Genomic DNA, 14,845 nt, shown 5'->3' with positions numbered 1-14,845 from the left:
TGTCAGTAACTCCATGATAAGAAAAAATCAAAAGCATTTTGGGGAAATGCCAGGTAGCAATGCCGACAAACCACTAACCCAGACTGAAACGGCCTTTTTCGGAGGAGAAGGAGGCATAGAGCAGAAATGGATGCATTACCCTCTAGATAAATATTTTGTCAATTTATCCCAAACAGCAGTACCACATGGAATAACAAATGAATTTATACAGTGCAATTCCTTCTAAGCTTCATGCTGTAAAATGATCCTTAGGAAAATGGTGCTATTTGGCAGCAGCTCAGTTAAATGAGGTTTTTCCCTCTACAGGAAAATCTGGACCATCACAAAAATGGACAATTTCCTGCCTACTTCTGCCAGGGGTTCAAGGGACCACCTTTTGCAGCTGAAAGGGCAGGAAGGAAAATGCAGATGCAGAGCTTTCTCTACTCTGCTTTGTGGTTACCTTTCCTTCTTCTGGGCTTGAGAATGTTTTAACAGGCTATAGAAGGCTATAAGAGAAGCCTGGTGGGAATTTGAACTCCATCCAGAGTCTGATCATTTACCGGTTCCCTGGTTTCTCCTAGATCTGATCTACCCTTGCTAGCTGATCACATTGGGGAGTTTTTCCCAAATAGTTCCTGGCTTTGCTCCGTGCCTTCTGTTGTGCTTTGAAGTTACACAGTGCAGGATGGCCCTCCCATCACGTTTGACTGAGCCAAATATTAGCCCCTCTGCCAAGATCTCATATTCCCATCGTGTGGCATCCCAAAACCACTCTGATTGTTGGTTTCTTAATACAAACATTCCTGTCTCTCAAACTTCTCCAAGTCAGGCATCAGAAAGACCTGGACTGACATTTATTTCTATTCTCCCACCCTTAGAACATGAGTTTTGGAGAAACTAGCTCAGTTCTCCAAATATTAAGTTCTCTGAGTAGAGTCTGCCATAGACAGCAGTAGCTGTCATCAAGCTGTTGCCAGATTTCTCTACTGTCACATGAGCTTTAGCACCTCAAGCCCACAATGCCAACAGAGCGTGAAGAGTCATCGACCTCCATGCTGACCACAGGTTTATCCCTGACCAAGTGACTGGGCTGCTGAATGTCTTGAGACACATCTTGTTCAATGAACTAACAGGAGGGTTAGGAAGTAGAGTATAGCTGTCCTGTATGACCGGTTGGGGGTAGTAGATGGCAGACATCTTATCCAAATAGGCTGTGTAGCAGCAACAACTATAGTACCCATCCAGACTACCTCCTTGTCACATCAGAGGGCCTGGATGTCCCTTCCAACAAATTCTTTCTAAATGGATGTACAGGTTTCATCGGTGAAGAGTCAGTCAAAATGTTATGACCTAAAAATGATACCTAATAAGTCAAAGATCAAGAAAGTCTTGATGGTTTGGTATAACGGCACGGTATTGTCTGGGAGGCGCTTACAGTCTATGAGAGTACAAGGTTTTGGTGCAAATGCTGTCCTGGGGATGCTTCACAGCCAGTGGGCTCCCAGCCAATGTGTATATTGATTTTTTTTCTCCTTATGTATGCTTAGCTTTCATACTCATTAACACATCATCCTGCAGAGGCTTTCCATTCAAAGGGCCTCAAAGAGCTCTATATATATATTCCACAGAAGGATTTACTTTGCCCATTGGTGAAATGCAACCACTTCTGGGGTGGAAAGCACAATCATTACACATCAGATTAAGTGAGGGAAGTACAATACCACCTCTGCAAGATGAAAAAGCAGATGCAGTAAAGGGAGGGACTTTAATTTAAGCAGAATTCAGAGAGAAATTTCCTTCAGGGACTTCTGGTAATGTGGCAGGGGATATTGCATGACCATACCTATACAGGAGCTTAGGATTTTTGCATCTTGCTTGGAAGACAGTCCTTGCAGCAACTTGCAGACCCCATGCTTATTCAGTGGTGAATCACCAGCCTTTGGCCGTGATATATGGTTCACTGAAATCAGAAAACCTCTTCTGGTTGATTTACATGGGCTTTCAATGTAGTCTCCAGTGAGAGTGAGTGATGGTAACAACCACTTTGAGGTGGGTGGGTGTGATGGACCCCATGTGCTAAAAGGTCACAGAGCTGCTTTGGTGTGGATGGTCCTGTGCAGAGCCAGTGTCTTGTGAACAAGCAGAAAGCTGTAACTGATTTAATTTCTCTGACATAAAAGATGGCTTAGTGGCTGATCTGAGGTTGGGGAATCACTTTCAGAGCAAAGAAGTTGCTTGTTGTCAGTTCCTTCTCCAGAGCAATCACTTGTCTTCCTTTGAAGTTAGATACACTGAAACTCTCTATTAAAGAATAATGATCCCAAGGGAAAACAGCATTAGAGCTATTTTTGTGCCATGCACTTAAGCTATCAGAGGCTAACACTTCAACTCAACGTATGATCCTGTAACAGTTTTTCTAATTTCTTTTCCAACTCCTCTAATTTAAAAAAAAAAAACCAACACAGAAGATGTAGACATGTTGTCATCAGTCCAAGAAACATCATGAACAGCAGACAAAGCATGTGTGTTAGAACAGGGAGTTTCAGAGGTAGCCCACTTTTATCAGCACACCCCTAGGACAGACCCCAGAATGCTCAACACTGTAGTACATAAGCTGAGACCTGTAACATTTATATCTGGTGTAATCTAGTACTCAGTGAGTACTGATATGGCCTTCTCCTATAACCAGCTGAAAACTCTGGGAAAAAAATCTTGGAAAATACTATTCCTTATCCCAAGCTGATAAATCCTCCTTTTTTTTTTTTTTTTCCTGCCTGCTCTGCCTTTTAGTTCATTGTCCGTGTTGTTAAATAAATTGGTTTAGCTGCCTCTGTTCACTTATGAAGCATGTCCAGTAATCATGTATTTTTGTACAGCATCTTCCATTCTAGAGCACATTTAATGATTTGGGGTTTTGGTTTTATATCTGATCCAAAATATCATTTTCCCAACTATTGCAAGAGCAATTCAGAGGGCAAAACAGCACCTTGCCAAGCCTTGATTAAGCAGGATGCAAGCACTCCCTCACTCGAAGCTCATGTGTAGTCCCCACAAAGCCAAAAACTCCTGTGTTCAATGCAGATGTGGCCCTGAGTAAGCACGCTGCAGGCTCATGGCTTTAATCCCAAGGGCCATTTCCAGGAGGCTTTTTAAAACATCTTCATCCCAAACTATCTTGGCCTGATTCTGCCTCACTTGTGAAACCTGGGAAGATCACAGCATGACTTCGCGTGGCAGCAATTCTCTTTTACCACACGCAAAACATAAAGCATCAAGAAATAGCTCGTGTTGTTTCCAAACCGAGAAGCTTTTGTGAGGTTCTTTGAACATTTATTGAACTTGTTAAACTTTTTCCTGGTAAAAGCTTTTCTTTATGGCCACAGTGATGAGGTAATAACATCCTTCTGAAGGCAGTTTTTACAACCCCCTGCCACTTGACCCCCGCTTCTAGCTCTTTTGGACAATAAGCTTTTGTTTGGATTTTTCAACAAGCTAATTCAAACAATGTCTAAACTAATTGGCAACCCTCTTGCAGGAGCAAACATGCTGAAATATCTTTTCCAAAGAAAAAAAATTCAGCTTCACATACTCAGGATACACTATAACCGGTGGGTGAGATTCCTGTAGTGAAACTGAGTGCAATAACCCTAAAGTTTGCCGGTATCTTAGATCCATGCATCCATCATTCCCTGAAAACAAGGCAAATAACAACAGGTTTTAAAGGCAGCAGAAAAAAGAATTTGGATTTGCTATTAAAGAAAAACTTTTTAGGATAGTTAAGAAGGCTGGAAGAGATTGAATCCATCACAGGTTGGTGAGAAAAGGTTGAAAAAAGTGTGTCAGGGCTAATTCAGGTACAACTACTGTTGCAGCATTCATCGCTGAACTGAGTTGCATCACGGTGTCTTGACCATTCAGTGAACCTCATCCCAAGCCAGCATGACTTGGTGAGGCTTTTTTTGCAAATCCTCACCATAACCTTGATCAAAAACCCACCAGAGATGCTTAAATGTAATCTGTTGACTTCAGTGGATTTGAGATCAGCCTATCTTGGTCGGATGACTTCAGTCTACCAACACGTTTCTCAAGCTACCCAGAAAAACCAGCAAAACAAACAACACCCTTTCCCCCAAACCACAATGTTTTAGCATATTGAAGGCTTCAAAGAAATAATACACATGTAGTTTTAAAGCAATATGGTTTAAAGCAAGAAGTGTTTTCCCAGAAATTAGGTTTGGTTTATGGGCTGTTTCTCCATATTGTGCAATTGTGCTGTGAAGACTCTGACAGGGGAAGAGCTCAGGTGCCAAACGCTAAAGTCCACATAGCAAAGACACTCAGTGCCTAAAGAATTTACCAAAAATAGCAATTACTTCTTGTACAATCTAGTCAGTGTGGGAATAAAGCTGGTTTGTAAAGGTCGATGTGGGGATCACCTTGTTCTGAGATAGTGCTGCTGTTCTCCTTCATGATTGTATCTCATTTAAAATGTAATTTGTTTCCCTATCTCATTTTAAATATATATTTAGAATATATGCTTGCGTCTGAGAAGGAAGTTTTTCCATGAGAATAATAGCTCTTCTAAGCGCCAGGATAATAATAGATATTCCAAGCATCATTTGCACTCCAGAGCAGCAGGAATCCCCTTCTGTGTCCTCTGTGGAAATTGTCTAATAGTTGCGAGCTGACTTGAAGATGTCTTCTACTGAAAGGGGATCTCCTCTGTGCATATAATGTGACCACAACAGCCTGATGATGTGTCAAAAATACAATGAAGTCTCTCTATCTGAGGTAGGGTTTATCTATATTGGGACACTCAGAAAACTTCTGGTAAATTAATGAAATCAATTAAGAAAACCATTTATGCAGCTGACAGTGATGGTGAAGTGCAAACAATGGCCAATTTACTTGCAAATTAATAACCCCCCCATGGAGTTTAATGTGGTATAACTCAAGCACACGTTTTCAGCATTTTTCTGAACATTTTCACTAGACCAGTACTTTTATAGTACCAGCTGATCTCTTAATGGCTCTTCAGCTGATGCTCACAGACATATACTGCTATTAATTCAAAACCTAGGGCCTTCATAGCAAAAAGATCTGACCTTTATTGTGCTTTTCACTATGAGCCTCTGATATATTGCATAGGGATGACTAGAAAGTCTTAGGTAGCTGCAGGTGTCTTACAGCAGTTTAAAACAACCTCTAGGGATAGAGCAAACATATTCGCCTGCAACTAGAAATACAGACACTCAGAAATACCTTGGACATAAAAGGGTCCCGGGTTTAGTGCCCACAGACCCAGTTTCTTATGTTAGTCTCTGTTGCTTGAGCTTGATCTCTCCAAACGCAAAGCTAAACAAACTCATTTAACCCCACATCTTTGACTGTAAATTGTATTATTTAATAGGCATTCAGTGGCAAAACTTTAGCTTTTTCCTCTTCTTTATATAGCTCACAAACTTGAAGTATTTGGCTCTGCACTTGGAATCCTTCCATCCATCACTGAAGTAGGTTTGCTCATTTGAGTGATTTTGCAGTGATCTCATACCCCAATAAGAAGCATATTTGATCCGATCTGTGGCAGAAGTAGGAATTACCATTAGCCACAATGTCATTGCTTCCTTTCCCAAAGCTTCTAGCATGCCAAAACTTGCAATAAAGTCTATTAAATAATCTCTGTAATGACCTGCAGGCAGTATCTCTCCACCACATGTCATTTGAATGGACAGTAGCCCATGTGTCCCAAACTCAGTGCCACCAAGCAAAAAGAGCACTGATATAGTAAGAAATGACACTTAAGTTTTCAAATGGCATTTCTGACAATTCCTGAGTGGTATTTCATCCAGCTTTCTCCAGAGGGTTTTCAATAATATGCTTTATTCTGTAAGACTCTTTACCCTATTTTGTTAAAATAGCATTTTGAAATTCTGTTAATAATAATTTTAATTATTTTCTGGATTTGCTTTCCACAAAAAATGTCCAGAAGAAACTGCTTCTGGGTTTCCATAATGCCAAAGTGAGGAGCTGCTGGTGTGAGTTTAGACCACATCTGAACACAAGACATGCTCAGTAATCAGATGATGTTTTTGAAAACTTTTTTTTCCAGTTTGCCTGTTGGATTCATTTGAAGAACACTGAAGATCATAGAATCATAGAATCACAGGATGGTTTGGGTTGGAAGGGACCTTAAAGATCATCTTGTTCCAACCCCCCTGCCATGGGCAGGGGCACCTTCCACTAGACCAGGTTGCTCAAAGCCCCATCCAACCTGGCCTTGAACACTGCCAGGGATGGGACAGCCACAGCCTCTCTGGGCAACCTGGGCCAGTGCCTCATCACCCTCACAGTGAAGAACTTCTTCCTTACATTTAATCTAAATCTACCCTCTTTCAGTTAAAAACTCTTACCCCTTGTCCTATCACTACATGCCCTTGTAAAAAGTCCTTCTCCGGCTTTTTTATAAGCCCCCTTTAAGTACTGGAAGGCTGCTATAAGGTCTCCCCGGAGCCTTCTCTTCTCCAGGCTGAACAACCCCAACTCTCTCAGCCTGTCCTCATAGCAGAGGTGTTCCAGCCCTCTGATCATTTTCGTGTCCCCCCTCTGGACCCGCTCCAACAGGTCCCTGTCTCTCCCGTGCTGAGGACCCCAGAGCTGGACGCAGAACTGCAGGTGGGGTCTCACCAGAGCGGAGCAGAGGGGCACAATCCCCTCCCTCGACCTGCTGGCCACACTGATGATGATGCAGCGCAGGATACTGTTGCCTTTCTGGGCTGTGAGCGCACACTGCTGGGTCATGTCCAGCTTTTCATCCACCAGTACCCCCAAGCCCTTCTCTGCTGGGCTGCTCTCCATCCCTTCATCCCCCAGCCTGTATCCCTGTTTGGGATTGTCCCGACCCAGGTGCAGGACCTTGCACTTGGCCTTGTTGAACTTCAAGAGGTTTGTACAGGCCCACTCCTCAAGCCTGTTGAGGTCCCTCTGGATGGCATCCCATCCCTCTAGAGTACAGACCGCACCACTCAACTTGGGCAGATGGGCATGTCATGGAGGTGGGATTGCTGCGTGCATCCGTGCACTTACTGCAGCCCCGGGAATTTAATCTTTTATGATAATCAACCGCAGGAACATCCACAGGAACATAATAAAGGTCATGCTGTGATCTTCAAAACGATGCAGACAGATAACGCCAGCCTTTTTATGTGGTTAAAGAAGTCAAACGACAGTTTCCTAGGACATCAGTAAACTATATAGGGTCCTACGTAATGCCACGTATACAGCTGAGATTGGCAGTACTGCTCCAGCATTACTGCTCCGAGTGACTGTTCAGAAACCAGGGATAAAAGAAGCCACAGTCCTCCCCGGCTGCAGCTTGCAAATATGCTGGTAAAAAACCCCACCAATCCTTATTAATTAACTAATTATTTTAAGCCCAAAAGGGATGATTATTTTGTTCAAATTCAGGCACAATCTGGATTATTACATGACTCTCAGGGTGTTGAATGGTCACTGTGGTGAACTATGGTTCACCATAGACCAAGGCATGGTCTTAACCTCTCAAAGCTCGTAAAAATCAAATGTAAAACTGAAACCTTATCCCTGGAAACTCCTCATTTTATAATGCCTTTGCAAACAGTTCCTTGTTACACTAAGAGAGCAAAAAGCAAAGATAAGTCTGAAATTGAGAATATGAGGCCAAAGCCTTAGCTAGCATGAGCTGGAAACCTGCAGGCACTTCTTTGGAGCTATATCAGTTCCACTGCTACAAAATCAATAATAAATTAACATGGAATTTGGGTCATATCTGCATTTTCCTCTGGGGGAAATTTTGCTTTTTAGTCCCTGAATTATGGGTTAGAGCTCTCAGTCTACATTAAGCATCAAATTCAATGCAATCTCCATATATAGAGCATGCGAGCTGCTATGTTAAGTAACTCATTTGACTTTTCTAAACATCAGTATTTTAAGAAAGTTTTGAGATAGTCATCTGCTCCTGTGGAAATGACGAAAAAGAGGAAAATCCTCCTATGGTAGTGTCGTATGGACTTTAAATTCACCAAATCAGCATCAGTTAGTCACAAAAAAGTCACATATCATCTGAGGATTGATTTTTTTTTTTTTTGAATCCTTTGATGTTTTGGGCAAACAAGCAGTGGAATCTTCATGGTATTTCCATAAACTCTTTTTAGTGATTTATCTCAGGAATAACTGTTCTTACAACTGTGATCGTCTGTGATTTTATATATAATTCTGAGCTGGAATTAGTTTTGCTCACTGGAGGAAGCACATCTAAAGAGTTTCAGATTCAGAAAGCATTCCCAAATCTCTTGATGTTAAGATCATTTTTGCCATTCCAAATGCTTTTTTCACTCCTTGGGCAAAAAAAACCCCAGATGTCACCTTAAACAGGAAGTTTCAGTCCTCCAAGGTGAAGATGGAAAGTTCAAGAGGAAAGAGCATATGTATTGTAATGAGCCAGAAACCAGGAGGTGAATCAAACTGATACAACAGGTCCAAAATTACTATGTTTGAACCTCCTGATCTTGACAATGTGGCTCAGGAGTCTAGATGCTGGAAAACAGCACACTTTGCTGTTGAAAATACTGAAGTAGTAGGGGATTTTTTTCATCAGAAGAAAAAAAAGGACATGCACTGGTTCCCAGAAGCTCTTCTAAAAAAAGGCCACTGTTGTGAAATAATTTCCCTTGTCAGAGACAGCAACATCCAGAACTCAAACACAACTCCAGGCTCACGATGCCCAAAACTTAAGCTTGAGGTGTTGGATTTACTGGGCACCCACACCTCGAATCACACAATTTGGTAAAAAAAGTCCACACTGACATGTCCCTCAGTGGTGAAACGGGGAATTACTGAGGGGGAGAGTTTGGCAGCTCCATTTTCCACTCTTCCTAGGAAGTACTTTGGGGAAAGGCAGACCCTGGCGAGCGGCTGCAAGGGAGGGTGAGGATGGAAGAGGATGACTTCTGCAAGCATGGCCATCGAACTCCAGAAAACTTGGCTTTACACTCCAGTTTTCATCATTCTTCCTCTTTTTTATTTTATTTTTAATGAGTTCACCGTTGAATACCCAAGACCAAAATGCATGCTGAAGACAACGCTGGTACAACGCACGTCAATACAGCACGAATATTGCAAAACCACGAGTCCTGCAGGTGAACGAAGGCTTGGTGGGCTTCCAGCGGGGAAGATCTCCACGGTGTGGGAGCTGCACGTGGCTGAGGACAGGAGGAGAGGGAGGAGAAGAGGACAGGGCTTTCCAGCACTGCATGCCACGCTCTATCCTTCCAGAGCCGGCCAGCCCGGTGGGAACAGGCATTTCCAGTGCCGCGGCACGCTCCGGCGACAGGCGTTCCCAGCGCTGCTGCCGCCGGGGTGTTTTGGGGACAGGCGTCCCCGGCGGTGCAGAGACGGGTGTTTTGGCATAACCCATGCCGGTCCTCAGCGGCGCGATGGGGACGAGCATCTCCAGCGGGGCTGCCTACGCCGGGCAGGTGCTGCAGGGTGCCGTGGGGACGGGTGGCCACGGCAGGGTGCGGGGACAGGACTGGCGTTCCCGGTGCTGCGCGGTACGTGGGGACGGTGCCGGCCCCGGGTGGGGACAGTCCTTCTGGCCGGGATGGATGTTGCCTGGGTGGGATGGAGGTGGGTGGCGGTGGCTGTGGTGGGCTTCGGCGTGCGTTGGCATCGGGGGCAAGCTGGGACGCGGGATGCGTTGGTGTGATGTCGCGTTGGTTGGCACGCCGTGGGGGCGGCTGGCCTGTTACGGGGGGCCGGTCGGTCTTCGGTGGGGCAGGCTGGTTGGTGGTGGGGCAGGCCGAGGTGACGTGGAGGGCGGAGAGGTCGGCCTTTCGTGGGGCGCGTCGGCCTGCTGTGGGGCAGGTTGGTGTAATAACGCGTCACCTCGGCGGGACGCGGGGCAGGTGGATGGGATGTGGGGCCGGTTGGATGTGCCATGAGGGTCCAGCCGAGGGATCTCACCCTTTTTGGGGACCCCGGGCCCGGCCGCCCCTCAGCAAGGCCCAGGCCGCGGCGGGGCCAGGCCGCTCCGCGTTGCCATGGCGACAGCGCCCCCACCCAGCAAAATATTTTCGTCCCGCCACGTGATAAAAACAGCTCCCTCAACACGTGACGGGGGACGGAGCCACGTCAATCAAAACGGCTTTCTTCCAATCGTCAGCCGCCCCTTCAGGCGCCGTCCCGCCTTCCGGAAGTCGGGCCTCCAATCGGCTCCCCGCTCCCCTTTCAGCGGTTTGACAGAGGCCGCGGAGTGGAGCGTCGATTGGCGTTCCTTTCAGCCAGTAGCGTCTCGAAGACGCACTCGGGCTCCCGCCTCGGTGGAGGACGGGCCAATGAGCGAGGGGGACGCTCCTTCCCTCACGCCGCCCGCCCCCCCCAGCACTGCGGTAATATGGCTCCTTAGCGAGCGGCTCGGGCCGGTGCTGCTGCCGCCATTAACCCCTGGGTGCCCGGCGGCGGCGGCGGCGGGCGGGGAGAGGAGAGAGAGAGAGAGGGAGGGGGGGGAGAGAGAGAGAGAGAGAGAGCGAGAGCGCAGCGGCCCGCGGGGCTCATGTGCGGGCGCTGCAGCCGTTGCCCGGCCGTTGCCCCGCCGTGAAGATGAGCTCGGCCGCCGGCTCCGCCGCCTTACCGCCGGGCTCCACCACCCGGGCCTTGCATGTGGAGCTGCCCTCGCAGCAGGTACGGCCGGCCTCGGGGGAGAGGCGGCCCTCAGCTTGGGGGGGGGGTGCCCTGAGGTGAAGGGGGGGGGTGTTCCCTGAGGTGTGGGGGTGCCTTGAGGTGAAGGGGGGGTCCTCCCTGGGGTGTGGGGTGCCCTGAGGTGAAGGAGGGGTCCTCTCTGGGGAGAGGGGTGCCCTGAGGTGCAGAGGGGTCCCCCCTGAGGTGTGTGGGTGCCCTGAGGTGCAGAGGGGTCCTCTCTGGGGAGAGGGGTGCCCTGAGGTGCAGAGGGGTCCCCCCTGAGGTGTGTGGGTGCCCTGAGGTGCAGAGGGGTCCTCTCTGGGGAGAGGGGTGCCCTGAGGTGAAGGGGGGATGCTCCCTGAGGTGTGTGGGTGCCCTGAGGTGCAGAGGGGGCCTCTCTGGGGAGAGGGGTGCCCTGAGGTGAAGGGGGGATGCTCCCTGAGGTGTGTGGGTGCCCTGAGGTGCAGAGGGGTCCTCTCTGGGGAGAGGGGTGCCCTGAGGTGAAGGGGGGATGCTCCCTGAGGTGTGTGGGTGCCCTGAGGTGCAGAGGGGTCCTCTCTGGGGAGAGGGGTGCCCTGAGGTGAAGGGGGGATGCTCCCTGAGGTGTGTGGGTGCCCTGAGGTGAAGGGGGGGTCCTTCCTGAGGTGTGGGGTGCCCTGAGGTACAGAGAGGTGCTCCCTGGGGTGTGGGGGTGCCCCGAGGTGAAAGAGGGGGTGCTTCCTGAGGTGTGGAGGTGCCCTGAAGTGCAGAGGGGTCCTCTCTGGGGTGTGGGGTGCCCTGAAGTGCAGAGAGCTGCTCCCTGGGGTGTGGGGTTCTCCCTGAGGTGAAGGAGGGGGTGCTTCCTGAGGTGTGGGGTGCCCTGAGATGAAGGAGGGGGTGCTTCTTGAGGTGTGTGGGTGCCCTGAGGTACAGAGGGGTCCTCCCTGGGGTGTGGGGTGCCCTGAGGTGAAGGAGGGGGTGCTTCTTGAGGTGTGGGGTGCCCTGAGATGCAGAGGGGTGCTCCCTGGGGTGTGGGGTGCTTTCTGAGGTGAAGGAGGGGGTGCTCCCTGGGGTGTGGGGTGCTTTCTGAGGTGCAGAGGGGTGCTCCCTGGGGTGTGGGGGTGCCCTGAGGTGAAAGGGCGGAGAGGTACTGCCTGAGGTGTAAGGGGGAGTTACCCGAGGTATGGGGATGCCTGAGCCAGAGTCCCTGAGCTTGATGGAAGGATGGTCCCTGAAGCAAGGGGTTTTGAGCACCCTTCTCTTGGGCTGGTAGGAAGATGAGAGGGTGAGGTTCCGTTTTTGCTGGAGCAGGGGTCTGTGCCCCTTTCCCACCAGTACTGGAGAGTCAAGGTGCGGGTTTCCTCTCCGTGAGAGGCTGCTTCTGTGCCCATAGAGGTGCTGGGTGCAAACTAAAGCAGGGAGTTGCAGCATGGATAACACCCAGATAAATCGGCTTTAAGCTTGGGTAACTGATGAGGCCGGAGCAGCTGGGGTGCCCTCTCCTCTCCTGCGGTGTTGGGGGGTGAGCATGGATAAAATGTACTGTGTGCTCTGAAAAGTCGTGAAATGTTCCCTCCCAATCACATCCTTCCTTCAGCTAACTCTGTTTTTCCTGTTTGCTGGTAGTTGGCTTTTGGTTTACTGGGCAACCGTCCCACGTTTTAATTTTGGAGAGCATTAGGAGCAAGGTTAAGTGAGGAAGTCTAGGCTCTGGATGAGGGTTTAGCAATCCGTATCAAACTAAGTCTGTGCCCTTTCCCCTCTTGCATGCGGTGACTTTTATTGTACGGGAGCTTAAGCAGTAGTGCTGGAGGGGGGAATAATTGCTTAGCAAAAGCATGCTTTTCTTTAGAAATACTGTAAGATCTGAGTCTGCGCTTGACGTTTTGGTTCATTGCCTCGGTGCAGGCGACATTATTGAGAAGTAGACGCACAATCTGAGTTACTTGAGCTATGTGTCACCAGGTGTGAAAATGAAGAGTTACTAGAGAAAAATCAATAGATGTCAACTTTAAATGAAGATATAACTGCACCTCAGATAAACATGATTTACCGGACATCCACTTAGGGGCAAAGGGAGGGAAGGGAGATGGCTCTTGGCCACTGGAGCTGTGCAAGTATTGACCCTAATTTGAGAGCAAGTCCTTATTCTAAAATGTGGGCCTGTTTTATGTTAATGAACACAGATGTGAGCACTGCTTTGGATGAACTTTACAGGGAGCAGTGGATCTTTCAGGAGACCAAGTATGGCCTTCTCCCTGCTGAATTTTTGGTTTTATTCTTTCCTCGGCTTGTGCAAGAACCAGGTGAATGCTGCAGGGAGAAGCCTTAGTTATTAGTCATTGGACTTCATTTGTGAAAGTGAGACCAAAACACAGGCTCTTTTCTAGGAGCAGAAACTTTTGTAGGAGTTTGTAGGAGCAGAAACTGAACCATCAATTATAGGATGTTCCAGTCGAGTAAATATTTAGCTTAAGCCATGTAGGATGCTTGTATGGGTGCTGAAGAAATGTTAGTTGTAGCCAGTGTAAGGCTGTGACAAAGTTTGAGGTATTGTTTTCCTGTGTGCTCTGCAAATATAGGGACCGTGTGCTGAGGTATCTGTATGCTGTGTCAGTGATTGCAGTCAAATCAAGAAGCTCCAGAACTAAACTACAGTCGGTTACACTGATAACAAATCATCCTCTTCGACTGTATTATCTGATCTTAAAAGTCTGTTACTGAATTGCAAGATAACTTTCCTTGAAGGGGCTAATCACCCTGGAGATATTTTACTGTAGAATCATGAAAAAGAATGGTAAAGTCATTCCAGTCTATTGTACCACTTCTATAATGCAAAAATCTGGCTGATCCGGTGTGGTGCTACGCAATGGGAGGTAATTGTTTGCTACCTGCCAGCACAGAAATCAACTTGCTAATTTGTTTTAGTAGGCAATTTTCTCTAGAACACCCAGTGCTGCATCTTTTGACTATAAGGATGAGAGTAAGATGGTCTGAGTCATGGCTATAAATCTCTCTAAAGACCAAATTCTCAAACTTAAGGTGAGTGCTTTTAATGACCGAATTGACTTTTTAATGACTGAAGTGTTGAAGGTGTAATTTGGGTTTAGTCTAGATTTAATTGTGCCAGTGAAATTCACATTGATTAGAAAGCGAAGTTCCTGCTACTGACACATTTGCAGGAGTGAAAAGTCATGTCCAAAACCTTTTGCCAGTGTGATCACACTTGTGTCAGACTGACTAACCTATTCTTTAACTTGTTTGGTGGTGACAGGATGACCTGGCCTAAGAATGCCTTTTGCTGTTGTATTCTACATTTTAAGTGGGAGAAATAGAGGATATGGCTGTGTAGAAGTGCATCTGGTTAAGCATAATATTCCAATTTGTATCCCTAAGTAATTGTGCCAGGATGTTTTCTTTTGCTGGAGGAGTGAGTCTAAACAGAACTGAAAATGTGTCATGAAATAATTACGCTTTAAAAGCAGAGATTCTTTAGCGTTATCTCTTCCTAGTTGCTCGATGCAAGAAAGCCAGGAGTGTCACGATAACTTACTGATTTCTAAATGCTCAAAACAAACTTCTCTGTCCTGTCATCATAGGCAGCTCAAAGCAATGGGAGGTGGGGGAGTCAAACCTTTCAGACTCTTATGTTCTAGATGGAAGGGGCTGGACAAAAAAAAAATGCAGTCTTAACATAGACAGCCAGTCATGCTGCAGTCAAATGATTTGTTGAATGTTACTGTGCTAATTGCTGACGAAAACAGATGTCACGTGTGTTTGTCTAGAGATAGGAAAGCACATCTTCATGGACTCCAGCACCAGTGCCTCCAGCACTTCAAACTTTTCCTTCATGCTGAAATTGATAAGCTTTTACTATCAATTCCAACATTAAAGAAACTGAAGCTTTAATGAACTGTGAGATAGTGTTTGAAGACCCGCAAGCTTGAACTGCATGTACTGTTGTACAAACAGCTGTACTGATGCACAGTTTGTAGTGAATGACTGGGGAGATGTAATGAAGAAAAAGAACCCATACTTTTTTTTTTTTTTTTTAACAAATGATTTCCAGTCGGTCTGTGGTTCAGGCATTCAGTCAGATCCATGTCCGTAGACTGAAGCATCCCTCTTGTCTAGATGGCTAACCAGGGCATGAATAAACTATGGGTATAAT

The 14,845-nt window shown here is 47.0% G+C and overlaps 1 protein-coding gene and 1 long non-coding RNA gene across 7 annotated transcripts in view; both read left to right on the top strand.

Moving 5' to 3' along the window:
• Nucleotides 1-10,390: 10,390 nt before the first annotated feature.
• UVRAG (UV radiation resistance associated) overlaps nt 10,391-14,845 on the top strand; it is a 97,652-nt gene continuing 93,197 nt past the window's right edge. Inside the window, exons 1-2 of one of the 5 annotated variants that reach the window (XM_030042685.2) lie at nt 10,391-10,491; nt 10,564-10,698. In XM_030042685.2, coding sequence (XP_029898545.1) covers nt 10,618-10,698 — 81 coding nt within the window. In that variant the 5' untranslated portion in view covers nt 10,391-10,491; nt 10,564-10,617. Of the gene's footprint in view, nt 10,499-10,518; nt 10,699-13,587; nt 13,717-14,845 lie in introns of those variants that run through there. The other 4 variants (XM_030042684.2, XM_030042686.1, XM_030042689.2 and 1 more) reach the window with 4 other exon arrangements.
• LOC121232445 lies at nt 11,108-12,456 on the top strand. 2 transcript variants are annotated; one of them, XR_005930887.1, is made up of 3 exons: nt 11,108-11,356; nt 11,397-11,460; nt 11,543-12,456. It is a non-coding gene; the product is annotated as an uncharacterized LOC121232445 (long non-coding RNA). The 2 variants fall into 2 exon arrangements; XR_005930886.1 differs by having other exon boundaries at nt 11,397-12,456.

This window comes from Aquila chrysaetos, chromosome 19, assembly GCF_900496995.4.
Source record: "Aquila chrysaetos chrysaetos chromosome 19, bAquChr1.4, whole genome shotgun sequence".
Taxonomy (NCBI): domain Eukaryota; kingdom Metazoa; phylum Chordata; class Aves; order Accipitriformes; family Accipitridae; genus Aquila; species Aquila chrysaetos.
This window is presented reverse-complemented; position numbering and strand designations above follow the sequence as displayed.